This window comes from Hevea brasiliensis, chromosome 14 (assembly GCF_030052815.1).
Source record: "Hevea brasiliensis isolate MT/VB/25A 57/8 chromosome 14, ASM3005281v1, whole genome shotgun sequence".
Lineage (NCBI taxonomy): Eukaryota > Viridiplantae > Streptophyta > Magnoliopsida > Malpighiales > Euphorbiaceae > Hevea > Hevea brasiliensis.
This window is the reverse complement of record NC_079506.1, coordinates 3,051,484-3,077,547: the sequence shown is the minus strand read 5'-3', so window position 1 is coordinate 3,077,547 and position 26,064 is coordinate 3,051,484. Positions and strand designations below refer to the sequence as shown.

At 39.2% G+C, this 26,064-nt stretch overlaps 2 protein-coding genes and 1 pseudogene across 3 annotated transcripts; all 3 read left to right on the top strand.

Annotated features, from left to right (window-relative positions):
* The first annotated feature begins 4,108 nt into the window (after nucleotides 1-4,108).
* LOC110669322 (uncharacterized) lies at nucleotides 4,109-8,801 on the top strand. 2 transcript variants are annotated; one of them, XM_021830936.2, is made up of 8 exons: nucleotides 4,109-4,359; nucleotides 5,118-5,609; nucleotides 6,161-6,326; nucleotides 6,422-6,472; nucleotides 6,566-6,748; nucleotides 6,884-6,977; nucleotides 7,247-7,962; nucleotides 8,034-8,801. In XM_021830936.2, the coding sequence occupies exons 2-8, from the start codon at nucleotides 5,146-5,148 to the stop codon at nucleotides 8,382-8,384; spliced, it is 2,025 nt and encodes a 674-aa protein (XP_021686628.2). In that variant the 5' UTR covers nucleotides 4,109-4,359; nucleotides 5,118-5,145; the 3' UTR covers nucleotides 8,385-8,801. The 2 variants fall into 2 exon arrangements, with proteins under 2 accessions (XP_021686628.2, XP_021686629.2); XM_021830937.2 differs by having other exon boundaries at nucleotides 4,113-4,359; nucleotides 8,052-8,801.
* Nucleotides 8,802-10,668: 1,867 nt separating this feature from the next.
* Nucleotides 10,669-12,571, top strand: LOC110669356 (G-type lectin S-receptor-like serine/threonine-protein kinase LECRK2; annotated as a pseudogene).
* A 698-nt stretch (nucleotides 12,572-13,269) lies between these two features.
* LOC110669325 (G-type lectin S-receptor-like serine/threonine-protein kinase LECRK3) lies at nucleotides 13,270-15,922 on the top strand. Its single transcript, XM_021830945.2, has one exon. It carries the CDS (start codon nucleotides 13,372-13,374, stop codon nucleotides 15,838-15,840), a length of 2,469 nt encoding a protein of 822 aa, XP_021686637.2. The 5' UTR covers nucleotides 13,270-13,371; the 3' UTR covers nucleotides 15,841-15,922.
* Nucleotides 15,923-26,064: the final 10,142 nt, after the last annotated feature.

Sequence of the window (26,064 nt, the reverse complement as noted above, 5' to 3'; positions counted from 1 at the left end):
ATACACTGTGTGGCATATCTTACTCGGCTACACTGTAGACGGGTAAGGGGTGTCACACCACTATTTTCAGACGTTCTGGACGTGTTCCAGTTATCAGATTTGACATAGGTAAACTCGAACTCTACATTCCAGAGAAGGAGTGAGAAACGATAAAGTTGCATTAACTGGGTTGTCATGGAATACAAATGCATTTGTCCTATAAGAGAAGAGACTCAGTTCACTTTCCAATATTGATAAATGGTGTAGGGTACACTTGACACTTGGATGGAGCTCTACATAACTAGTTACATAAAGATGGACAGGAGCTGGTCTAAGGATCTTAGTAATGATACAAAAGAGATTGAAAATTTAAAGTATCATGGGAGTGAGAAGATTTATAGATGTTGACCATTGAGGTCAGAGGACAAGTAAAAGTTTCGAACGAGATGTATATGATAGGTGCTACAGGAAAGCATTTCATAGGATACTATAGGGTAAGGAACATAAGTCATGTTTTTGGGGAATAGAGATTATTGAAACAAAGGAATGAGGACTGAAGTAACCAAGAGACACGTTAGGGCGTAGTAAAAGTGAGGTAAGCGCCAAAGTTGATTAAATTTATCAGATATCAAGTCGAGAGAAGTGGAGTTATAATGAGTACTAGAGATGACAAAAAAAAAGAGGGGTAAACGAGTAGTCAGATGTGATGATTTAGACTCATAAGGAGGATGGTAGCTGGCATACTACGACAGGGGCAGATAGACATAAAATTTTTTAACCATCCATGCATATCCAAGGCAGAAAGATGTAAAATTTACAATGGGTGACCGTGTTCTTGAAGGTTTCTCCTATGAAAAGGGTTATGAGATTTGGAAAGAAAAGGCAAATTGGCACTCCATTATATAGGACCTTTTAAGATCATGGACAGAGTGTGAGCAGTTGCCTATCAGTTAGAGTTGCCACCAAACCTTTCTCATGTCCACCCAGTATTCCACATTTTCATGCTTATAAAGTATGTTCCCGATCTTTCTCATGTGCTGCGACTAGACACAGTGGAGTTAGATGAGAATTTGATATTTGAGGACCAACTAGTAGCCATAGTAGACTATCAGATGAGACAACTTTGGTCAAGGCAAATCCCTATGGTTAGTCCTATGGAAGAGTTAATCTATGGAGGAATACACTTGAAAGTTAGAGCGGGATATGCGCAGCAAGTACTTATAAGTTTGATACGCAATTATGTGTCACTGTTCTGCCTTGTGTAAAATTCGATGACGAATTTTCTATAAGGGGGGAAGAATGTAACATCCCTAATTTTCAAATTATTATTATTTTTATTATATATATATATATATATATATATATATATATATATATATATATATATATATATTATTCTAACCCTCGTATTGTGGACTTCGTGTATGTACTTTCATTTCGTGGAAATTCGATCGTCGCCCGGATTTGCAATTTCGGGCCGAGCAGATAAGCTGCTGGAATTATTTCAGAACTAGGTTAAGATTATATGCTACCCCACCGTTTTCAGACGTTCTGGACGCGTTCCAGTTGTCAGATTTAGCATAGGTAAACTCAAACTCTACATTACTCAAATTTTGCCTTGTACTGGGTTAGAATAAAATTTATAAAATATTCGTGGATGATAAGAAAATTACGATTTCTATTGCAATAGCCTTATAATATTGTTAAGGACCGCGGGGCAGGTTTATATAATTTTTAAAGTTAGTTTGGATAGTTTTTGAAAAATATTAGTTTTAAAGTCTTATAATTAAGATGTCTGATGTTGTGATTATTGATTGGTTTGGAGGGCTCTGGAGGGGCCATATAATGATGATGAGCTATGGGTTGAGTTTAGAAGTGTTATTTGAACCATTTTGCAGGTTGGGTAGGTCATAAGTATAGAGGAGACAGTGTTTTTGGTCTTTTCTAAACTTGTATTGAGTCAAATATATTAAATAATTATAATAAAATTGTCAGGTGAGCCGGGACAGCCTTTCTCCTCCGCCCAGCCGCCGTAGTGACCTCGGTTCAAGTTTGTGAGTAAAATATTAATTTTAATTGTAATTTTGATATTATTATATGTTCAAGCATGCCCATGCATCACTTATAAATATGTATCTATGTAGTTAAACACTAGGCACGTTTTATATTGCATTCATAATTGTTGAAGTGCCATGGATGTTGTTTGTGGTAATTTGGAGCAGTGTGTGTGCGTGGCATGCGTGTGGTATGGTATTGGATATGGACAGGACGGGTAGACACGGCTTGAGAGACACTCGCTGGGACCTGGTCCTTCGGGGTAGACACAGCTTGAGAGACACTCGCTGGGACTCCGCATTTGGTTTATTAAGCGAAAGTCCGGCTTGGCAGAGGTTGGATTAAGAGGGCTGTATAGGGGATCAGCTCCCATATATGTATTGCTTGACAGTGTTGGGTGTGTGAGTGCTCCAAATTGCCTTTTTGCTGTTATGATATAAAAATTATGACGATGTTACATTTCACTCCACATGGTGCATTAGTTTTAGATAGTTATAGAGATTATGATTAAAATTGGTATTTTACTCTCTGAGTTGAGCGCTTACTCCTGTTCATCTATTTTTCCACGCTACAGGAGGATTATTTGTTGTGGCTAACCTGCTCTTTTTCTTCGCAGGTCCATTAATAGTGTTGAATGTATTTTGTACAATTGAGTTAAATTTTAGACTCCGCATGTGTTAAAAGCACTTATTTTTATTTTGGACCTGTATTATAAAAGTTATGTTGGACCTGTAAAATTATTAACTGTATGCATGATGAGATTGGATGAGAGAGCTGAGCTCTTATTTGAGTTATGACATTTTGATTATGTGGAGGGTGAGCTGAGCTCCCCAATTTATTATATATTGTGTTTACAGGTCGGACGAGTCAAAAACTCCCCATTGAATTATCCATTTTATGGTCGGACTCTGCTCGGTTGAATTCTTAAAATTGAGCCCAAATGGGCCTTAGAGTTGGGTTGAGAAATAGTTAGGCTTACTACGAGTTTCGGGGGCTTTAGGCTAGCCCAGGTCCTAGTATCGGTCCGACCCATAGGTTGGGTCGTGACAAATAACAAAATATTACATATTAGTGCAACATTATATTATAACATGATCAATCTACAATATAGAGCAAATCTATGAGTCAAATATGGATTATTTTTTATTTTAAGGTATGAGAATATCAAATATACATTGATAAAAAAAGAATATCAAATATACAGGTTTCAAGTTTGAATTATTTATTTATTTATTTGTGTAATGATAAAAAGAGAGTGTTATAGGGTTTATACTTTAATTATTTTCTTTTAATTTTTTACTTAAAATATATTTTTAATTTATAATTTAAAAATTAGTTAATTATTTAGTAAAGTTATTAAATGTCTAGTTAAAAAGTAATTTACTCTGTATATGTAATTAATATTATAATTATTGAAATAATAATAAAAATATTAATAGGATAATATACTTTATATTTAGTTAAAGAGTAATTTTTGACTAACTTATAAATCACATCAAATATTATGCTCTATTTGTTTTGTACATTTTTTGTGTTTAGGGCATAGAAAAAATATATTAATGAAAAATATTTTATTATTTTTAAAGGAAAACAATTTTTTTTAAAAAAATACTTTTTGAATTTTAATAATTTTATTAAAATATAAAAATATATACACATACTCACAAACACATAATATTAACTTAATAAATAATCAAACAAAAATATTTGCATAAAAAATATTTTTAAATTATTTTCTATAAAATAAATGAAATAATAAAAATTATTAACTCTAAAAAGGTGAAAAAGTTAATTTAATATTTTTTAAACATTTAAATAATATTAATAAAAATTAAAAATAATTAAAATATTTTTATTTAAACTAAGCTTACATAAATTTAAAATATAAAATATATAATAAAATTTTAAATTTAATAAATAAATTTTACATATTTATACGTTAAATGCGGTCTAAGTAAGAGAAGAATTCCCCAAATTAGTTAACCAAAGTAACAAACAAACCCCCTAAAAAATTCACCTCTCCAACACTTTCTCTGTAGCGCGTGCAAACACGTTAATTTGTCTCTAAATTTCCCAACCTCGCAGAATTAACCCCTTACCTCCCCTCTCGTATTCCTGCTCCTCTATATAACATTCCCTTCTCATTTGCCGCCCTTTGTATCCCTCTATATCTGATTTTTGAGATCTAACGCGGAGAGACACAGATCTGTGTTCTTAACCCAGAGAGCTTCAGCTTCCATGCCGTGTTTTTCTTCATTCTAATTAGCTTATACTTTGAGTTTATCTCTCCTTTTTTGGCTTCCCCAATCAATCAGATTCTAAAAGGTACTTTATTTTTTTTTTCGCGGTTTTGAATTTTATTTTTATTTTTTTTTTGGGTTTTGGGGAGTGTAGGAAGAGCTTAGGATGTTTGGTTAGTGGTGGGATTATGAATTAGATCTTGTTGGAGTAATGGGTTGTTCTGGGATTTTTGAGAATTGAATAATGGATATTGAATTAGGAGACTTAGATCTGAATTTAATGTTAGCTCTTTGAGATGGGATTGAAGACTTTAGCTTATTGTTTTGTTTAGGACTATGTTTATATGAATGTCGTGTCTGCCTGCGTGTTTGTTTTACTTTTTAATAGCTAAATGCTTTGAATTCTGTAAGAAGGGCGTTATTGAAATTAATGGGATGGTGATAACTTTGAATGAAACTGTATCGCCTTATGTGCTTATTTTGTTTACTCAACTGAAGAATTATACTAAAACTAGCTCAATGGGGTTGGCTTTACGGAAGTAAGTGCGTAAGTGTGTGTGTGCGGAAGTGAGTGTGTGCAAGTGCAAGTATCTATGGATCACGCGCATAAGATCCTACAAAAGTTTTGTGTCTCTGCCCATCTGCATATTCTCATTTCTCTTGTTTTAGTTGATCTAGTCAAGAATGACACTTGGTTCATAAGACGAATGGAGTTTGATTGATCTGAATTAAGATTTAAGCATAAATATGGAATTAGATTCTCTCGTACTTAATTTGCCTTATTGCCTTTTTTCCTTCACATGCTGTGAATATCAATTTTATTCCCTTCCAATGTATATGCAGTGCTTTTCTTGTCTTCTTTATACCAACTATGTGGAGGTTCAAACCCTTTGCACAAAAAGAATCAGCAGGGCTTGAAGGCCGTTATATTGATGTTGGCAATATTAAGATTCAGGTCCGTAATGCTATTGCTGAGGGAGGTTTTTCCTGTGTTTACTTAGCTCGGGATGCAGTGCATGCATCAAAGCAATATGCTTTAAAGCATATGATATGCAATGATGAGGAATCACTGGATTTGGCATTGAAGGAGGTCAATGTGATGAAATCACTCAAAGGGCATCCCAATATTGTCACGCTATATTCACATGCCATCTTGGATATGGGAAGGACCAAGGAAGCACTCCTTGTGATGGAATTTTGTGAGAAGTCTCTGGTTAGTGTGTTGGAGAGCCGAGGATCAGGATATTTTGAGGAGAAACATGTCCTTTCCATATTCAGAGATGCATGCAATGCAGTTTTTGCAATGCATTCTCAGTCTCCACCTATCGCTCACAGGTAAGAGATGCTACATGCTTGACTTTAATCTTTGTTAGTGTGAATTCACTAATTCCTTAAATATTTTTCCCTCTCTTATTAATTCACTCTCAAGGAAACTCCAGTTTCATTGTAAAATGTCTTGTGGCTTATTGTTGTCTTCTGTCTCTTTGTGGTTTGATTTTATCTGTGTCGTTGGTGCTTTCTACATGTGGTTGTACCTCAAATGTGAGGGTGACATAGCTGTGGTTTATCATAATTTGTTACTTATCTTATTTGCATAATTTCCTATTGTCTTCCATTGATACTCCTCTATGGTTAGAATAGATATTTCAATTGTATCCCTTTGTAAGTTGTAACAGTTGCTTATTTCTGACAGTAAAATGGGGGTACAATCAACTTGCAATCGCTTTTATAGAATTCTACAAAAATCAACAAGTGTTGTTCCAACATGTTTGGATGAATCTTTTTTTTTTCTTTTTCACACTGGCTTATTTGATAAAGGAGGTTTAATATTTCTTCATGGATATCTTTTTGTGATCAATTTCTATCTTCTTCTTTGCAATCTCCAGGGACCTGAAAGCCGAAAATCTTCTATTGGGACCTGATGGACTCTGGAAGCTGTGTGATTTTGGGAGTACCTCTACCAATCACAAGCGTTTTGAGAAGCCTGAAGAAATGGGAATTGAAGAAGATAACATCCGAAAGTATACAACACCTGCCTATAGAGCCCCTGAGGTTGAATGAAAAAAATATGCTTTTGAAAATAATCTTTCTAAACTCATTGTGGTATTAATGTTTGATTGCAGTCTTTCCTCTTTTTCTTGATTTAGATGTGGGATCTGTTGCGAAGAGATCTTATAAGCGAGAAGGTAGACATATGGGTAAGTCAATTGATGTACGTCTAAATTTGCAATTTAGGAACATTTGAATATTTTTACCTTGTTGAAAACTGAAGTTGATCTATCACTTTTCAGGCCCTTGGCTGTTTGCTCTTTCGTATATGCTACTTCAAAAATGCATTTGATGGGGAGTCAAAGTTACAAATATTGAATGGAAATTATCGCATTCCAGACTTACCCAAGTACAGCACACCAGTAAAAGATTTAATCAGGGACATGCTTCAAGCTTCACCAGATGACAGACCAGACATCACGCAGGCAAGCGCTTTGCTTGATTGGCAATTCATCTCCATGAACTTAGGTTAGTTTTAGATCATCCATATCCATGGGAAAATAAGGTGCAGAAATTCTAACATTCTGTTTACTGATTCTGGGATTTTTCCCATGGCGCAGGCGTGGTTTCGTGTTAACGAGCAGTTACCAGTTAATCTGCAGAAGTCATTGCCTGATGGATCACCTGAAATGCAGCCTACTGGTGTACATGAAGGTGACAGCATTTCCTTGAATAAAAAGCTTGGTTTATCTGGAGAATTATTTCTCTTTTTCAGAATGAGTTGTTTGAATTTATTTTGGGGGTCATGCATGGTTCTATGGCCAAATTATTAGGGTCCTTTTTTTTTTCCTTTATTTTTTCCCTATCCTTTGTGGGATAGACAAAAATCACATGTTACAATTACAATGTGAAGTCTTTTGCAATTTAAACCTTGTATATTACAGAACTGACCATTCTTTTTAAATTATTTTGAACATTAACAGGTTCAAAACTTGCAAATAGGTCACATCCAATGCCTCGTAGAAGTCCACCACCTCCACCTTCATCTGGGGGAGGGGGAGGTGGGGGACAACTTGGTGCCTTCTGGTCCTCTCAACATGCAAAGGACTCATTCTCTGTTGAAGACAATAGCAGACCTAAATTTGATGAAGAACCTAGCCATAACACATCTAGACAGGATACGTGTGGAATGGAGAATCAGACCTTATCCAAAAATTCCAGCCCTGCAAAAGATGAAAATGCACAAACTTATGCCACTCGGAGGAGTGTGCATGGTAAGTCGCAGATTTCCGAGGATGGCACTTCCAAGGACTTTGAAATAAAATTCTTCCAGAAAGAATTAGACCATGGCATGGAGAGGCTGAAAGCATCAAAGAATGATAGCACGTCTTTATTTCAAGATGAGGCTTTTAATAATTTTGTTGCTGAATTTGATAGCAATAAGCTGAACTCCAAAGACAGTAATAGCAAATCAGTAAAAGAAGAAGAATTAGAGGCTGAAATAGAGAGGCTTAGAGAGCAACTGAAGCAAGCAAATTTCGAGAAGGTGGAAATGACTTCAAAGTATGAAAAGCTATCTTCCATTTGCCGATCTCAGAGGCAAGAGATACAGGAGCTCAAGCAAGCAATGGCTACTAGAACTCCATCACCAAATAAGCATCATGCTTCCCCTAAAGTTCAATCATCAACAACTCCCAAGGTACAGAAAGTAGAATCTGATTTTTTAACATTTTATTTTTGCTTACATCCAGTTGTGCATGTTACTGATAGGGTTTATTCCTGGTGCAGCGAGGAGAATCTGACTGGAGTACCCCAAATTCAGAGCCCAAGCCATGGCAAGCATTTGCAAAGGATCCCAAGTCACATCAGCAGCCTCTTTCAAAGGCCAACAGTCCTCAATCTGTTAGGACACGAAATGCAAACCAGAAAATTCAGGTTTCTCAGGCATCTTCTGAATTTGAGTCATGGGGTTTTGGAGCGGATAGTTTTACAGCTTCTGTTGCTGCCAGCACTCAGATTTCAGGACCCAGTAATGAAGGAAATAGTTCTCAGCACTTTGGTGGGGAGAAGACCGTGGGGAGTCGGCCAGCTACTCAACCCGCTGGATGGGCTGGTTTCTAGCTCATGCTATCTGAGAAGTTACAGTGGAACGCTTTTGTCAGAACCATGGTATCTTTACTTTGCAGTCATGCTTCAAAGAGATAAGGTATACAGAGAAATAAACAATATATGGCTTCAGGGCTTGTCTTGATGTATTGAGTGCTTTTGATTTATAGATTTACTTTTGCAAATAGGACATGTGCCCATTATTCTATAGACTAAACAGCAGAGTACTTGTGTATACTTTCCTGCATGCCTCAATTATTAAGTATTCAATTTGTCTTTTAATATTTTCGTTTTCTGGAGCTCTACTGTTGGCTGTAGAGACAAGTAGAGCGGGTCCATTTTGGTGCCCTAAGTGTAATTACTACTTTGAGGAGACTGAAACGTGCATTTTTCTGGAAACAAAGGCAAGTGTGTGGTGTTGAATTTGGTATATAGTTTGGGAGCATGAATCATTTTATCCAGTACATGAAGTTGTATGGTGCACTAGCTAATGGGCAGCACTGGCCAATGGTAACATGAATCATTTTAATTTTGGGCATTGATTTGTGAGTCAATTGTTAGGCTTCCAAGCGCTGATTTGAGGGTTTTAGTAAACGTTTAACTCTTGTATTAGATTTTAAAGTTTACATCGGATCGTTGATGGCTAAAAATGGATCATCACTAAATAACTGCAATCGACGAACCAAACATGCCTCTAGGTGCAGTCATTGCCCACATTGATGCCTTTTCTACCCGTCTTTGATTCATCTGTGTTCTCACCATGTACATTGAGATTGAGATCTTTTCACTTCTGGGATCATAGCAAGTCAATTTTACGTTTAAATGCCGGTTGGAGTTGAACACTCCAAATTTTTCAATAAACATTCTCGTGAATACATTGATTTTTTTTTTTTTTTTTTATAAGCTGGTGTGTACATTGATTAAACTCATGCACAAATGTGGTTTCTCGTATTAACTTATCTCCAATAAAAGGGAGAAAAACAAAAGAAAAATCCGAAATTTCATGCGGAATGCAGGTTTTCCGAATCCATCTATTAAGTTAATTAAGCTTGACTTTTCTAGGCATTTCCTGGTTCAACTGTGGAGGTCACAAAGTAGAGAATTTGTTGAACTCTGATGGTTGATTATGGTGAAATTTACTATGATTGTTGGTCAATGGTTGTATTCTGATATCTACCTTTTTTTTTCTTATATGAAAGGCTAAACAATTAGGCATTGACATGTTCTCAAGCAAGTCAAGGCATTGTTATTACGTTAGAAGGTTTTTGTTTTGTCTTGCTTTTATCTCATTCAAAATATTCCAGCAGTCTTCAGAATAATCTATTTAGAAAAAGAATTGGGGGTTTACCATCCAAATGTAGACTAGGATGATCAGAAGAGAAAATGTTTAGGCTGTTTCGATAATTTTATAATAACCAACTGAATTTAAACAGCACTAGCACATTGTCTTGACTAGAAAATGAGGGGGAAAAATGCAGAAAGGCTTGGAATTCTGGCCTATATAGTCTGAACCTTGAACTTCCCTCTTGCAAGACGTGTAATTCGAAATTTTCTGTGCCAGTGGCATATCCAACTTTTTATAATCCCTGCCTCTTGCTTCCTTTTCTTTTACCATTTCTTGTAGCTGCTCAAACTACCAAGAACATTACTTTGGGATCATCTTTGCTTGCTTCTTATGATGACTCTTCTTCATGGAAATCACCTTCTGGTGATTTTGCCTTTGGGTTTCGACGCCTTGAAAATCAATCATCCTTCCTGCTTGCAATATGGTATGACAAAATTCCTGAGAAAACTGTAGTTTGGACTGCAAATGGCCAAAATCCAGTGCTGAAAGGATCAATAGTTGAGCTCACGAAAGATGGCCAATTCAAACTTAATAATCCACAGGGCCATGTAATTTGGAAAGCTGACATGAACTCAACTGAAGTTGCTTATGCTGGGATGCTTGATACAGGTAATTTGGTGCTTGGAAATAGAAATTGCCTAGGAGAGCTTCGGAAATTCCACAGACATCATCCTACCAACTCAAGTACTAGGAATTGGAGCAGTTCTATATTCTCGTCAAATGCCAAGTAACTATTCGAAAGGGAGATTGCAACTTCGCTTCTTACCAGAAGGCAATGTTGTGCTTAATACCTTAGCCCTGCCTACAGAATTTGCATATGATGCTTACTATCATAGTGACACTTCTGACAGTGTTAATAGCACAAATCCTGGTCATCTTTTGGTCTTTAACGAGACTTGTTACCTCTATATTGTTTGAATAAATGGAAAATTTGCCGACTTGACCTTGGGAATTATGGTTCCAAGCAGCAATTTTTATCACAGGGTGACTTTGGATTATGATGGAGTTCTTGTACAATATGCTCACCCCAAGGCTTCAGTTAATGGAACCTGGGATCAGTCATGGTTTCCTGTCTGTGCTGTTCCAGACAACATCTGCACGGACATTTTAGGGAGATTAGGCAGCGGAGCTTGTGGGTTTAACGGCATCTGCATTCTTGGCCTGAATCGCAGGCCAACATGTGAATGTCCACCTGGATATAGCATCTTTGATGCAGATAATAAATTTGGTGGCTGCAAGTTAGACAGAGTTCCAAAATGTGAGGAAATAGGTCCTAACCCATAAGCTATATATGATATGCATATGTTATCTAGCACTTTTTGGCCTACTTCTGATTACGAATGACAGCTTCCATATAATGAAGGTGAATGTAGAGACTCCTGCTGACCGGATTGTCAATGTGTAGTTGCTGTTCTTAGAGATGGAAGTTGCTGGAAGAAGAAATTACCACTCTCAAGTGGCAGAATGGATCCAAGTACTCCTGGTACGGCCTTTATCAAGGTGATGAAACCTGACATTGTTGGGGGTGATGTTATTAGCAGCACAAAGGAAGATCAAGAATCTCTTGTTCTTGTGGGATCAGTTCTTTTAGGTAGCTCTGTGTTCCTCAACCTCCTATTTGCAGTGGCAATTATAGTTCTTGTATATTTTGTATCCCATAATCGACATGCCCTTCCTAGGGTACCAGGTATGCTGGAAAGAAGTGTTCGATCTTATACTTATGAAGAGCTACCGGAAGCCACAGATGAGTTCAGAGAAGAACTTGGAAGAGTTTCTTTTGGCATTGTATATAAAGGAGTCTTACCAACAAATACAAGGAATTTTTTGCAGTGAAAAAGTTAGACAAGCTGGTTCAACATGGGGAGGAGGAATTCAAGACTGAAGTGAATGTGATAGGCCAAACCCAGCACAAGAATTTGGTTAGATTGCTTGGATTCTGCGATGAAGGCCTGCACAAGCTTCTGGTTTATGGGTTCATGGGCAATGGTTCATTGGCTAGCTTGCTCTTTGGATTTTCAAGGCCTGATTGGAAAACAAGAATGCAAATGGCAATTGGGATGGCGAGGGGGCTTGTGTACCTGCATGAAGAGTGTAATAGGCAAATTATCCACTGCGATATTAATCCCCAAGACATATTTCTTGATGATTCATTAACAGCAAAAATTTCTGATTTTGGATTGGCAAAGATATTGATGAGCGACCAAACTAGAATTCACACAGCCATTAGGGGGACTAGAGGGTATGTAGCACCTGAATGGTTCAGGAATTCACCAATTTCAGTCAAAGTGGATGTTTATAGTTATGGGGTGATGCTTTTAGAGATCATTTGCTGCAGGAAGAGCATTAAATGGAAACTGAGAATGAAAGAGGAAGTGATACTGGTTCATTGGGCCTATGATTGCTATAGAAAAGGCAGATTAGATAAGCTGGCGGAGGATGATGAGGAGGCAATGCAAGACATGAAGAGGTTGGAAAGTTACTTATGGTATCATTTTGGTGCATTCAGGAGGATCCATCTTTAAGGCCTGCCATGAAAAAAGTTATTCAGATGCTTGAAGGTGTTGCTGAAGTTTCTATGCCCCTATGTCCTTTTCCTTCAAACTCAATCTATTGAATATTACCAAGAAAAATTGGAAAAGTTCTATTTCACATTTCCATTTTCTTCAGTATTACCAAGAATTGAATTTTATTTGTATAATTTGATTATGTGGGTGTAAAAGTTGCTGAGAGAATGCAATCCTTTTCTAATCCTTGATACCAGAAAACAAATATATACATATATATATATATATATAGAGAGAGAGAGAGAGAGAGAGAGAGAGAACTTTTTCTTGCACAAAGGAATTAGAATGGCGTAATTCCTGACAAATTGATTAGCAAAACAAATAAGAGAACTTTTTACCTCAACCAAATAAGAGTGTTGAAGATGATGTACGTCCTCAAGTCAAAAGTCTTTTCAGGACTCTCTTGTTAAGATATTTCAAATACTAGAAGATATAGAAATTGCTCTTGCAAAACATGTTTAATAAGCACGTAATGAAGGTCTTGTCAACTCAAAAAGTAAAATGAAACTTAAACATTGACCATTTTGCTTCTGAAAAATCTAAAAGCACTTTCATGATAAGGTTGAAACTTAACTATTAGAAATTGGAGAATATGGTTAACGAAGCAAGGATTGTTTTGCTTTCCAGGTGTCCCTGAGAAATTTTGTAAGCTTCCCTAGTGACCTCAACATGATATCAATGCTAAACCTATCATCCAACCATTTTTGAACAAGTATTGTTCAAGTTTATCACGGCCCAAAAGTAAATTGAACTATGCTTTCTTAAGCCAGTAAACCTCTTAAAAAAAAGTCAAGCTTGGGTGCTGTTTTTTAAATTAATTTTGATTAATTTAAGTTTGATTTTAATCAATTTATATTTAATTTGTTTTAATTTCAAATTGAATCAATTAATTCTGATTTCAAACTAACCATAGCCACCACTACTTTGAAGTAAAACCAATATAAGCAAAATACGTGTCAAAAATAGCAAAGAACTTTTGACATTTTAAACCACATTTACTGGAGCTGAAAAGAAACTTAATTTCTTTAGAGTTGCTAAATATTTTAAGCACTAGCTCTGCAACCACTTTTGTGCATGCTAATCTAAATTAGCTATGGGTTTTCTGATTCTTCACCACCTTGTCCTGTGCAGTATTCTCTCTTTACTATTTCTTTTAGAAGCACAAAATGCAAACATTAGTTTAGGATCATCTCTTGTTGCTTCTGAGGATGCTTCTTGGAAATCACCTTCTGGGGATTTCGCCTTTGGGTTTAGCCGTATCAACAATCAAGATCTCTTCTTGCTGGCCATCTGGTATGACAAAATACCAGAGAGGACATTAGTTTGGTATGCAAATGGAGACGATCCAGCACCAAAAGGATCAAAGCTTCAGCTTAGTAATAATGGCAACTTCACACTCACAGGTCCGCAAGGTCAAGAAATCTGGAATCCCAAGTCTAGCACTGATGGAGTTGCATACGCTGCCATGCTAGATGATGGTAATTTTGTTCTTGCAGGAAGAGATTCTAATTATCTATGGGAGAGTTTCAAGAACCCCACAGACACAATCTTGCCAACTCAAGTACTGGAACTTGGAGGGAAGCTATCTTCTCGGCAAACAGAAACAAACTACTCGAAGGGAAGGTTCCAGTTGTTCATGAAAACAGATGGCAATCTGGTGCTCCGTCCTATTGGCTTGCCCACTGATTTTCCTTATCCAGCTTATTACAAGAGCAATACAGATGGTGCTGATGAAATGAATTCTGGCTACAGAATGGTCTTTAATGAGTCAGGTGATCTCAATGTTTTCGTTAGGAATGGAAGTGTTGTCAACCTCACAAAAAGCAGAACAAAATCCACAGGAGATTATTTTTACAGGGCAACGCTTGAAGCTGATGGAATTTTTGCACTATATGCTCATCCAAGAACTCAAGCAGATGGAATTTTTGCACTATATGCTCATCCAAGAACTCAAACTAATGGAAGCTGGGGGCAGACTTGGTATGCCATCTGGTCAGTCCCAAATGACATTTGCTCTGATATGGACACTGGTATCGCCACTGATTTGGGTGGTGGCCCCTGTGGATATAACAGCTACTGCAAACTTGATGAAAAACGAAGGCCATTTTGTGAATGCCTTCCAGGGTTTTCCCTCTCCGATCCAAACAATAAATTGAATGGCTGCAAGCAAAATAGAATTCCAAATTGTCAGCAAGACAATACAAAACCTGAGGATTTGTATGTAATGCAGGAGCTACCAAATGCATATTGGCCAGTTTCTGCAAACTATGAACAATTACAAGGGCTAAATGAAGATGATTGCAGGAGATTATGCCTTTCTGATTGCAACTGCATGGTTGCTGTCATCAAGGAGGGGACCTGTTGGAACAAAAAACTGCCACTTTCAAAAGGAAGGCTGGATTATAACACCTATGGCAAGGCTCTGATCAAGGTAAGTAAATCTGATGCTTCTTCTGATGAACCTTCTGTTGGGAATTCAAACGTAGAGAAGAAAGATAGAACAACTTTGATTCTGGTGGGAGCGGTATTCTTGGGTAGCTCAGTATTCCTTAATTTCCTACTTGTAGCAGCAATAACTCTGTTCGTTTTCTACTCGTACAAAAACAGACTGAATAGAACTAAAACATCCAACATTTTAGAAACAAATCAACGCACTTTCACATATAGAGACCTAGAAGAAGCCACAGATGGATTCAAGGAAGAGCTCGGAAGAGGTGCTTTTGGCACTGTATACAAAGGAGTGTTAATATCCTCAAGTTCAAAAACCTATGTTGCAGTCAAGAAGCTAGACAGGATGGTGCAAGAAGGCGAGAAGGAATTCAAAACAGAAGTAAGCGCAATAGCCAAAACCCATCACAAGAATTTGGTTAGGTTGGTTGGATTTTGCGATGAGGGCTCAAACAAGCTTTTGGTGTATGAATTCATGAGCAATGGTACCTTGGCTAGCTTCCTTTTTGGAATATCAAGACCTGACTGGAACAAACGATTGCAAATGGCATTTGGGATTGCAAGAGGACTCACATACTTGCATGAAGAGTGCAGCACACAGATAATCCACTGTGACATTAAACCCCAAAACATTCTTCTAGATGATTCATTTACTGCAAGGATCTCAGACTTTGGATTGGCTAAGCTTCTGATGAGTGATCAAACTCGTACACATACGGCCATTAGAGGGACTAGAGGATATGTTGCCCCAGAATGGTTCAGGAACATGCCAATCACAGCAAAAGTAGATGTTTATAGTTATGGAGTGATGCTATTAGAGATCATATGTTGTAGAAGGGGCCTTGAAATGGAAAGCGAGAATGAAGAAGAGGTCATACTAGCTGATTGGGCCTATGACTGCTACAAAGTAAAAAGATTGGATAAACTAGTGGAAAATGATGAGGAGGCAAGAAATGACATAAAAAGGGTAGAAAAGCTAGTGATGGTGGCAATATGGTGCATCCAAGAGGATCCATCTCTAAGACCGTCCGTGAGGACCGTGACACAGATGCTTGAAGGTGTTGTTCAAGTTTCTGTGCCACCATGTCCTTCCCCATTTAGTTCAATCTGCTGAAACTATCCTTTTGTCATTTCTTTAGTTGTATAACTCCTAGCATCATTAGATATTGAATTCAATATTGTCGATTATTCCTGTATCCATTCACAGGGTCCATGCCTCCAAGTCTCCGACAAATGAGGCTTATCAATGTTGGCAATGCCTCACAATTAGAGAATAGTCCCTTAGCTAAGGAATCTTTGAGGATTTGAGTTAGCTTGCTATTTCTGCAACCAAATATGCGAAATTTGGAATCCATCAAAAGAAAGTATGAGATGAGAAATTCTGAAACTCTTATATTGCTGCAAGTAAAACTTAAAACTTTTGTAAATAGGGATCTATACCCAGCTACCCTCCAAAAAGAAAGAGATCATTAAAGATGAAGAGTAATGTCTATGTGCTTGCACAAAGAAGATATATATATATATTTAACGCAAATTTAAGGAACAGACATAATTGCACAATATTCAACCGTAAGATTTACGTCTACTGCCAAGGCAAGAAAAAAAGTTTTAATATAATTAAAAGAGTAAAATATAATCAGTCAAAATTTTTAAATCCTAATGTGTATTTCCTAATAAGTAGAATATTACCATCACATATCTTACTTTTTACACAATTTTCAGGTTGAGTCACATATAGCTACATAAAAATAGCATACATATAATTTAACAGAAAAATGGGAATGAGATCGTATGTTTGGCAAAAAACACCAAAACATTCAGACTTGTGCTTGGGCTTTTAGGTGTGGGCTGAAACTGGGGCTTGAACTTGACCGTAAAACAGAGAATAATAATAATAATAATAATAATAAAAGTTAATTTGCTTATATATTAGTCAAGAATAGAATTCGATTACAAAAAGGCTAAAAAAAACCTACTTTACAGAGCAAGTGATTGTAGTGTTTCGAGGTCGAAAGAAACTGTGAAAGCGAAAAGAAAGATGGATGGAAGAGAGTGAAAGCTGGGAAGAAGAGTGGAGAGGGACAACCTAGAGAGGTGAGCATGTTGTCTTCACTGGGCAGGAGAGTTCATGCTGAAAATCAAAGAAAAAGCAAACATATCAATCAAGGAAATCTTGAGCTTACTCACTTGCTCAATCATCAGTTTGAATCCATCTCCTAAAATAGATGTAGAAGTTTTTAGCTGGTTGCTGTCATCGCAAAGATTCTAAATTATTGTGAAATTTACAGAGTAGCGGTTCACTTGATCAAGTCATAGTTCAATAGTAGCATTAGCAAATGGAAGGATCAAGGAAAACTACACTATAATGATGAATAAAGAAAGAAATGGCAATCCATTTTGCTAGTTGCCCTTGCATTTATATGTCTGCAACAAAGTTCACCTTTTTCGTGAAGCATGTGCCATTAGGGGGACTAGAGGGTATGTAGCACCCGAATGGTTCAGGAATTCACCAATTTCAGCTAAAGTGGATGTTTATAGTTATGGGGTGATGCTTTTAGAGATCACTTGCAGGAGGTAGAGCATTAAAATGGAAACTGAGAATGAAGAGGCAGTGATACTGGTTCATTGGGCCTATAATTGCTATAGACAAGGCAGATTAGATAAGCTGGAAGAGAATGATGAGGCAATGCAAGACATGAAGAGGTTGGAAAGGTTACTAATGGTATCATTTTGGTGCATTCAGGAGGATCCATCTTTAAGGCCTGCCATGAAAAAGGTTATTCAGATGCCTAAAGGTGTTGCTGATGTTTCTATATCCCCATGTCCTTTTCCTTCAAACTCAATCTATTGAATATTACCAAGAAAAGTTTCAGATTTCCATTTTCTTCGATTTACCAAGAATTGAATTTCATGTGTATAATTTGATTATGTGGGTGTAGAAGTTGTAGGGAATACTATTATTTTTGTTGCTTGAATTTTGGATAAATTTTTCATGGACTGGACTCGAATTGGGATCCGACTTAAAATTTTACACTGCAACCCGATTGGAATAAAAAATGAGACGTGTGGTAGTAGCGGAGGGTAGGGGCAGATAAATACTGTAATATTCTACACTTTGTGGTTGTCACGACCCAACCTATGGGCCGGACCGGCACTAGGACCTGGGCCAGCCTAAAGCCCCCGAGGCCCGTAGTAAGCCTAACTGTTCATTTACCCAATTCTAAGGCCCATTTGGGCCCAATTTCAAGAAAACAAACGGACAGAGTCCGGCCATAAAATGGACTTTCCAACGGGAGTTTTGACTCAAAACACAATATATAGTCATTTGGGAGCTCACCCTCCACATACTCATCAAAATAAAATAAATGGGAGCTAAGATCCCTCATCCAATCCATCAAACATGCATTGCATATTAAGTTTTGTCCCAAAATAATAATTTAGTTTACAGACCCAAATCAAATAAACATTTCTAACACATGCGAAAATTCTAAGATTTAACAAGATTATACAAACATTAATAATCGACCTGCGAGGAAGAAAGCAGGTTAACCTCAAAATATCCTCCTGTGGCCTGGAAAAATATTGAACAGGAGTGAGCGTTCGACTCAGAGAGTAAAATATCAATTTTAACCATAATCTCTATAGCTATCTAAAACTAATGCAACCTGTGGAATGAAGTGCAACATCAGCAATAAATTCACATCATAGCATCAAAAAGGTAATTTGGAGCACTCACACACCCTGTAGTATCAATCATAACATATGGGAGCTGATCCCCTATACAGCTCTCTTAAATCCAACCCGTGCCGAATTACTCAAGCTCGGACTTCCACTTAATAACCAAATCGAGGGTCCCAGCGAATTACTCAAGCCGTGACTACCCCTCGAAGGATCGGGTCCCAGCGAATTACTCAAGCCGTGACTACCCCGTCCTATCCATAGTCCACACCACATCACACGCACGCCAACGCACGCACACTGCTCCAAATTACCACAACAACATCCATGGCACATCAATAGTTATGAATGCAACATAAATCGTGCCTAGAGTTTAACTACATAAATATATGCATATAAGTGATGCATGGGCATGCTTGAACATATAATAATATCGAAATTACAATTAAAATTAATATTCTACTCACAGACTTGACAATGGTCACTGAGGCGGCTGGGCGGAGGAAGAAGGTTGTCCCGGCTCACCTGACAATTTTATTACAATCATTTAATAAATTTGACTCAATACAAACAAAGAAAAAGACCAATACGCCCTAAGTCGTGCGAAAATCCAGTCTCCCTATACCTAGGACCTAACCAACCTACAAAAGGGCTCAAAATACACTTCTATACTCACAATCCATATATCCACAACTCAATCACATCACACAGCCCCTCTTGGGCCCATCAAATCAATCATCCATCACAATATGTAAAATTTCAATTTAGTCCCTATAATTGACCATTTTGCAAAAAGCGCCCAAATCACTCTAAAAATTCTAAAACTTTGCCCATGGTCCTTAGCAATATTACTAAGCTATTGCAAAAGAATCATAATTTTCTAATCTAACACGAATTTTTTAGGTATTTTTATTCCTATTTAAGGACTAGTTAATTAAGTAAAAACATGGTTCGTGTTTACCTTTGCCGATTCAGACTTCGTGAACGCGCCGACGCGTCGACAATGGGGCTAGCCAAAACCTCGGTCCAATTCGGAGACTTTCCGAATTTCGGCCAATCGTCGAATTTCCGCGAATCGAGGATACCTACACGAAACCCATAACACGGGGGTTAGTACATAAATTTTTTAGAATTTTCTAGGCTCATTTAATGCTCGAAAAAACACTGCGAAGTTCCGTGGGACCCATCGAAAAATGGTGTCGGAAAAATTCGAAATTTATGTCGTTGCGAAGCTCTCGACGAGTGGAGCGTCGTAGCCTCGGTTTTCTCGTGATTCACGAAATCTAGCCCAAAAGTCGAAATGGGCTAAAAATTTCCGAGCAAAATTGGACAAACCGCTCGATGGATTTCTGCGTTCTTGGTGTCTATGGAAAGCTCTCCGAGTAGATGATTTTAGACACAAGACCCGGTCCAATTGGTGGCCGATCGGCCGAATTTTGGCCGAGAGTTTAAGGAGGGGCGTTCGCGCTGGTTTTCGGCCGCTTGGGCGGCGGCCGGCCACCGGGATACCGGAGGCGCGTGGGGATGCAGGGAGGCGGTCAGGGGAGGGAGGAGAGAGAAAAGAGAGAAAAGGGAGAGGGAACGCCGCGGAGGAAGAAAGGGAAGAAGACCGTCCGATTCGGTCCGCTCCGGTCCGATTCGGCCGTTCGATTCAAAATACAAAATTTTGAATTTTACTGCCTGACCAAACGAGGTCCAAAATTCAAAAATTCCAGAAACTCGAAAAATACGTAGACTCCAAATATATTTTTAGTTTTGCCACGTGGTCTTTAAATTAATTTTTAAAAATCATCAAAGTTTATATTTTGAAAAATCGAACCCGATTTTTAAAATCCGAAAAATCTTAAAAAAATTCCAAAAATTTAAATAAAATTAAAATACCAAAATGCTCATAAAATTTAAAATTTTGGGGTGTTACATTCTTCCTTACGTAAAAATTCGTCCTCGAATTTTACACAAGGCGTAATAAAGCACATGATTATACATTGAGCAGATAAGGGTACTTGCTATGCATGTCCTGCTCGACTCCAGTGCACTCTTCCACCGATTGACTCCTCCACAAAACCTTAACCATAGGGATCTGTTTGGATCTTAGCTGCCTTACTTGGTAGTCCACTATGGCTACAGGTTGCTCCTCAAATGTCAAGTTCTCTTTTAGCTCTATCACATCCTACGCAAGACATGAGAAGGATCAGGAATGTATTTCCTGAGCATAGAGATGTGAAACACAGGATGAACGTGAGAAAGGTTGGGTGGTAGCTCTAACCGGTAGGCAACTGCTCCAACTCTATCAGTAACCTCAAAAGGTCCAATATACCGAGGTGCCAACTTGCCCTTCTTTCCAAATCTCATGACTCCCTTCATTGGAGAAACCTTTAGGAATACATAGTCGCCCACTGCAAACTCCACATTCCTCCGTCTGGGATCTGCATAACTCTTCCGCTTCATCCTCGATTAAAGGAACTATCTCTGAAGTGTACTGCACTAGGTCTACATCATGCACCTTCGCTTCCCCCATTTCTGTCCAACACAGAGGAGACCTGCACTTTCTTCCATATAATGCCTCATAGGGTGCCATCCCTATGCTGGAGTGATAACTGTTGTTGTAGGCAAACTCCACCAAAGCTAGCTGCTCATCCCATTGACCTCCAAAATCCAAGACATTCATGCGAAGCATGTCTTCCAGTGTTTGGATTGTCCTTTCGAGGTGGAAAGTCAGATCAAGTTCAATCAGGTGCCAAGTGCCTCCTGCAACTTTCTCCAAAACCGAGAAGTGAATCAGCCCTCGCCGATATTATGGAAGCCGGAACTCCATGCAATCGACTATTTCTCGAATGTAGAGCCGCATACAGTATGTAGTCATTACAGTTAAGAAGTGAGCTGATTTTTTCAAGCTATAAACAATTACCCATATCGACACATATCCTCGCGTGGTACGAGGCAACCTACCACAAAATCCATAGTGATCATTTCCCACTTCCATTCGGGATAGGGAGCTCTTGCGCCTTCCCCGACGGTCTCTCGTGTTCAAACTTCACCTTCCGACAAGTCAAGTACTTGGACACAAAGTCCGCTATGTCTCTCTTCATGCCATTCCACCAATAGCTATCCTTCACATCATGGTACATCTTGGTGGAACTCGTGGACATCAGATGTGTAGTGTGCCTCTCGCATGATTTCATTCCTGAGGTTGTCTACATCGGGCACACATATCCTAGAACCTTGTACTAGGGCACTATCATTGGCAAATCCAAACTCACCACCTTCACCTTGCTGTACTCTTTCTATGATCTTCATCAATTGTTGGTCTCTGTGCTGGGAAACTCTAACTCTGTCCCTCAAGTCTGGCCTCACTAAAAAGTGAGCCAACAATACCCCCTCATCTGAAAGATCTAGGATTAAACCTTGATCCATCAACTCATGTACCTCCTGAATCAATGGTCTCTTCTCTACTGAAATGTGTGCCAAACTACCAGAAGATTTTCTTCCTCAAGGCATCTGCTACAACATTGGCCTTCCCAGGGTGGTACTGGATGGTGCAATCATAGTCTTTCAGAAGCTCCATCCATCTCCTCTGTCTCAAGTTTAAATCCCTCTACTGGAAGATGTACTTCAAACTTTTGTGGTCGGTGTATATCTCGCACACTTCACCATACAGGTAGTGTCTCCAGATTTTAAGTGCAAAGATTACAGCCGCTATTTCCAAATCATGGGTGGGGTAGTTCTGCTTATGCCTCTTTAGCTGCCTTGAAGCATAAGCCACTACCTTTCCATTCTGCATCAAAACACACCCTAGGCCAACTCGAGGCGTCACAATACACTGTATCCTTCACCACTCACGTAGTGTTAACACAGGCGTGGTTAGACACTCCTTAAGCTTCGAAACTCACCTTATCATCTGTCCAAATGAATGGAACATTCTTCCGGTCAACTTAGTTAGGGAGCCGCTATCCCGGAGAAATCTTGTACAAAACGCCTATAGTAGCCACTAAACCAAAACTTCGCACCTCGGATCGTTGTAGGCCTAAGCCAATCGCCATTCAATTTTATTGGGATACACATGAAATCCGTCACTAGAAACAACGGGTCCCAAGAATGAGATGCTTTCTAGCCAAAATTCACATTTTGAAAATTTAGCATATACCGTGCTCCTCAACGTCTGCAACACCATCCTCAAGTGCCACACGTGTTCTTCCTCGGTCCGAGAGTATACTGAATGTCATCTATGAATACGATGACAAACGGTCCAAAATGGCTTGAACACCTGCTCATCAAGTCCATGAAGGTCGCTGGTACATTAGTGAGTCCAAAAGACATCACCAAGAACTCATAATGACCATATCTTGTCCTGAAGCCGCTTTGGACACGTCCTCATTCCCGATTCTCAATCGATGGTAGCCTGATCGCAAGTCTATCTTGGAAAAGAATCTAGCTCCTTGAGCCGATCAAACAGATCATCGATCCGAGGAAGTGGATACTTGTTCTTCACACCTTGTTCACCGGTCGATACACAACCTCAATGACCCATCCTTTCTTTCTCACAAATAGAACAGGAGCGACCCAAGGTGAAGTGCTCGGACGTATAAAACCCTTGTCCAAAAGCTCCTGTAGTTGCTCCTTTAGCTCTTTCAATTCTGCTGGTGCCATCCTGTAAGGTGGCATGGATATGGGATTTGTACTCGGCAAAACATCAATACAAAACTCTATTTCCCTTCCTGGTGGCAACCCTGGAAGCTCCTCTGGGAAGACATCCATAAATTCTCTGATAACAGGAACATTTTCCATGCTGACACCTTCTACAGATGTATCTCTCACCAATGCCAAATACCCTTGGCATCCACGCCTCAACATTTTTCTAGCACTAATTGTCGACACCAAATTATATGGAGCCACGCTCACACCATCAAAGCTAAACTCTTCCACACCTGTATGTGGAAATACACCTTTTGTTCTGAAAGTGGCATGATGAGTTGACAACCAATCCATCCCCAGGATTACATCAAAATCCATCACTAGTAGAGGAACCAAGTCAGCTGGGAGGATCTTTCCATCCACTACCACTGGGCTACCCGGAAAAACCATATCTACATCTATGTTGTCACTAAGTGGGGTAGCTACTGACAAAGGGCACTCTAAAGTTGTAGGGTTTCTACCCAACCTCATGGCAAACACAGGGAGACAAATGAGTGCGTAGCACCGGATCTATCAAAACACGAGCCTCATAAGAAAAGAATACCAAGCTTGAGCATCCTGGTGGGTCAGGGTGAAAACTCGAGCTTGACCCCTACCCTGAGTGGCAGAACCTTGATACTAACTTCTACCTCCTGATCTGCCTCCAAATCCACGTCCCCCTTGTCCTCGGCCTGGCCACCGAATCGATCCCGCCATGTTGGAAGCACCGGATACAATCGCCGAGGAACATTTGCAATGTAACCTCGTGACCCCATCTGTGGCTCATCAACACGGCATTCTCTAGCAAAGTGACCGTTGGCTACACTGAAGCATACTCCATCCCATCAAACAAGGTCCAATGTCCTCTTCCACACTGCACAAGGTGCCAAGGAGGATCTGAACTGCACCAATCGTGACTACTACCGGATCTGCACTATCCTCGTGGTCTGTGTCTAAAACCACTTCTCTTGCTCCTACCCTTTCCTCTGTAATTACTCTGGCAACCACTATCCGAGTACCCATTTGGGGAACACCTGAAGAACCCTCTGCTCTGTGTTTCTTTGCTCTTCCAGTCATCCACAAAGATAGCTAATCTCAATCTGTCTGCTCGATCAACCACCACATCAAAAGACCGACTGCATCATGGCCAGTTTGCATACCTCTGTCAAGCCCCTTTAGGAACCTCTTCACCTTCATAGTTTCGTAGCTACTGTAGGGGCATATCTGCTCAATTCGCAAATTTCAGAGCATATTCATCTACTGCACCTACCATTCGCCTTAGGCCTCAAAGGCCCACTGTTTCTAATCTCTGAAACTTTCTGGCACAAACCGATTGATGAACAGTTCCACAAACTGAGCCCATGATAAACCCTCCATCCGAGGTAACACGTAGTCATTCATCCATTGTCTAGGCATAGGCCCCATGACATGTCAGATACACTCTATCGCCTCCTATCACCAATCAGACTGCTGCTTGCGAATCCAAAACCGATATGCATCGTCGACACATCATAAGTTCCGCACCAACTTCTTGAAATTAATTATCTGCTTATAAGGTTCCCCTCTTGGTGCGGTGGATCAAGGGTGTACCATATATTGCGCCATCATATCGATGGTTCTCTGCAGACCAGCTAGAGTAGCTGCCTTGGGGTCCATGGGACCCTGTGCCATAAAAGATCGATCTCAGATGGTGGTAGCTGCTCTTCTACTTGAGCAGCTCTAGGCTTCCTACCCCGCCTCCTCGGGGCAGGCGCCTCATCCTGTGCCGACACCTCGTCAGGCACATCTGGTTCTGGTGCAGTGGCAGCTCTCCTGCTTCTACGCATTTTCCTGAAATTCAGCAGCATTAGGCCACAAAATTTAAAACTGCTCATTACAGAGCTCTATAGACTCATATTTATACACAATATATGAAGCAGAAACTAGAAGCAAAGACGACAATGCAAGACGAATGTGGACCCTATTTTTCCGCATGTGACTCCTAGTAGACTCTTCCCGATATTTTAGACAAACATTCCCTAAGAATCTGGAGCCTAAGCTCTGATACCACATCTGTCACGACCCAACCAATGGGCCGGACTAAGACTAGGACTGCCACCCTAAAGCCCCGAGGCGTAGTAAGCCTAACTGCTCATTTACCCAATTCTAAGGCCCATTTGGGCCCAATTTCAAGAAAACAAACGAGTCCGCCATAAAATGGACTTTCCAACGGGGAGTTTTTGACTCACCCGACCTGTAAACACAATATATAGTCATTTTGGGAGCTCAGCTCACCCTCCACATACTCATCAACATAATAATAAATGGGAGCTCAGCTCCCTCATCCAATCCATCAAACATGCATAGCATATTAAGTTTACAGGTCCCAAAATAATAATTTAGTTTACAGACCCAAATCAAATAAACATTTCTAACACATGCGAAAATTCTAAGATTTAACAAGATTATACAAACATTAATAATCGACCTGCGAGGAAGAAAGCAGGTTAACCTCAAAATATCCTCATGTGGCATGTAAAAATATTGAACAGGAGTGAGCGTTCGACTCAGAGAGTAAAATATCAATTTTAACCATAATCTCTATAGCTATCTAAAACTAATGCAACCTGTGGAATGAAGTGCAACATCAGCAATAAATTCACATCATAGCATCAAAAAGGTAATTTGGAGCACTCACACACCCTGTAGTATCAATCATAACATATGGGAGTTGATCCCCTATACAGCTCTCTTAAATCCAACCCGTGCCAATTACTCAAGCTCGGACTTCCACTTAATAACCAAATCGAGGGTCCCAACGTATTACTCAAGCCGTGACTACCCTCGAAGGATCGGTCCCCAATTACTCAAGCCGTGACTACCCCGTCCTATCCATAGTCCACACCACATCACACGCACGCCAACGCACGCACACTGCTCCAAATTACCACAACAACATCCATGGCACATCAACAGTTATGAATGCAACATAAATCGTGCCTAGAGTTTA

Excerpts from the sequence above, each read along its gene's own strand:
- LOC110669322 (XM_021830936.2), top strand. The coding sequence starts at position 5,146 with ATGTGGAGGTTCAAACCCTTTGCACAAAAAGAATCAGCAGGGCTTGAA. Across the intron at positions 5,610-6,160 it reads TCTCCACCTATCGCTCACAG|GGACCTGAAAGCCGAAAATC; the intron begins GTAAGAGATGCT and ends TGCAATCTCCAG. Across the intron at positions 7,963-8,033 it reads AATCATCAACAACTCCCAAG|GGTTTATTCCTGGTGCAGCG; the intron begins GTACAGAAAGTA and ends TGTTACTGATAG.
- LOC110669325 (XM_021830945.2), top strand. The coding sequence starts at position 13,372 with ATGGGTTTTCTGATTCTTCACCACCTTGTCCTGTGCAGTATTCTCTCT.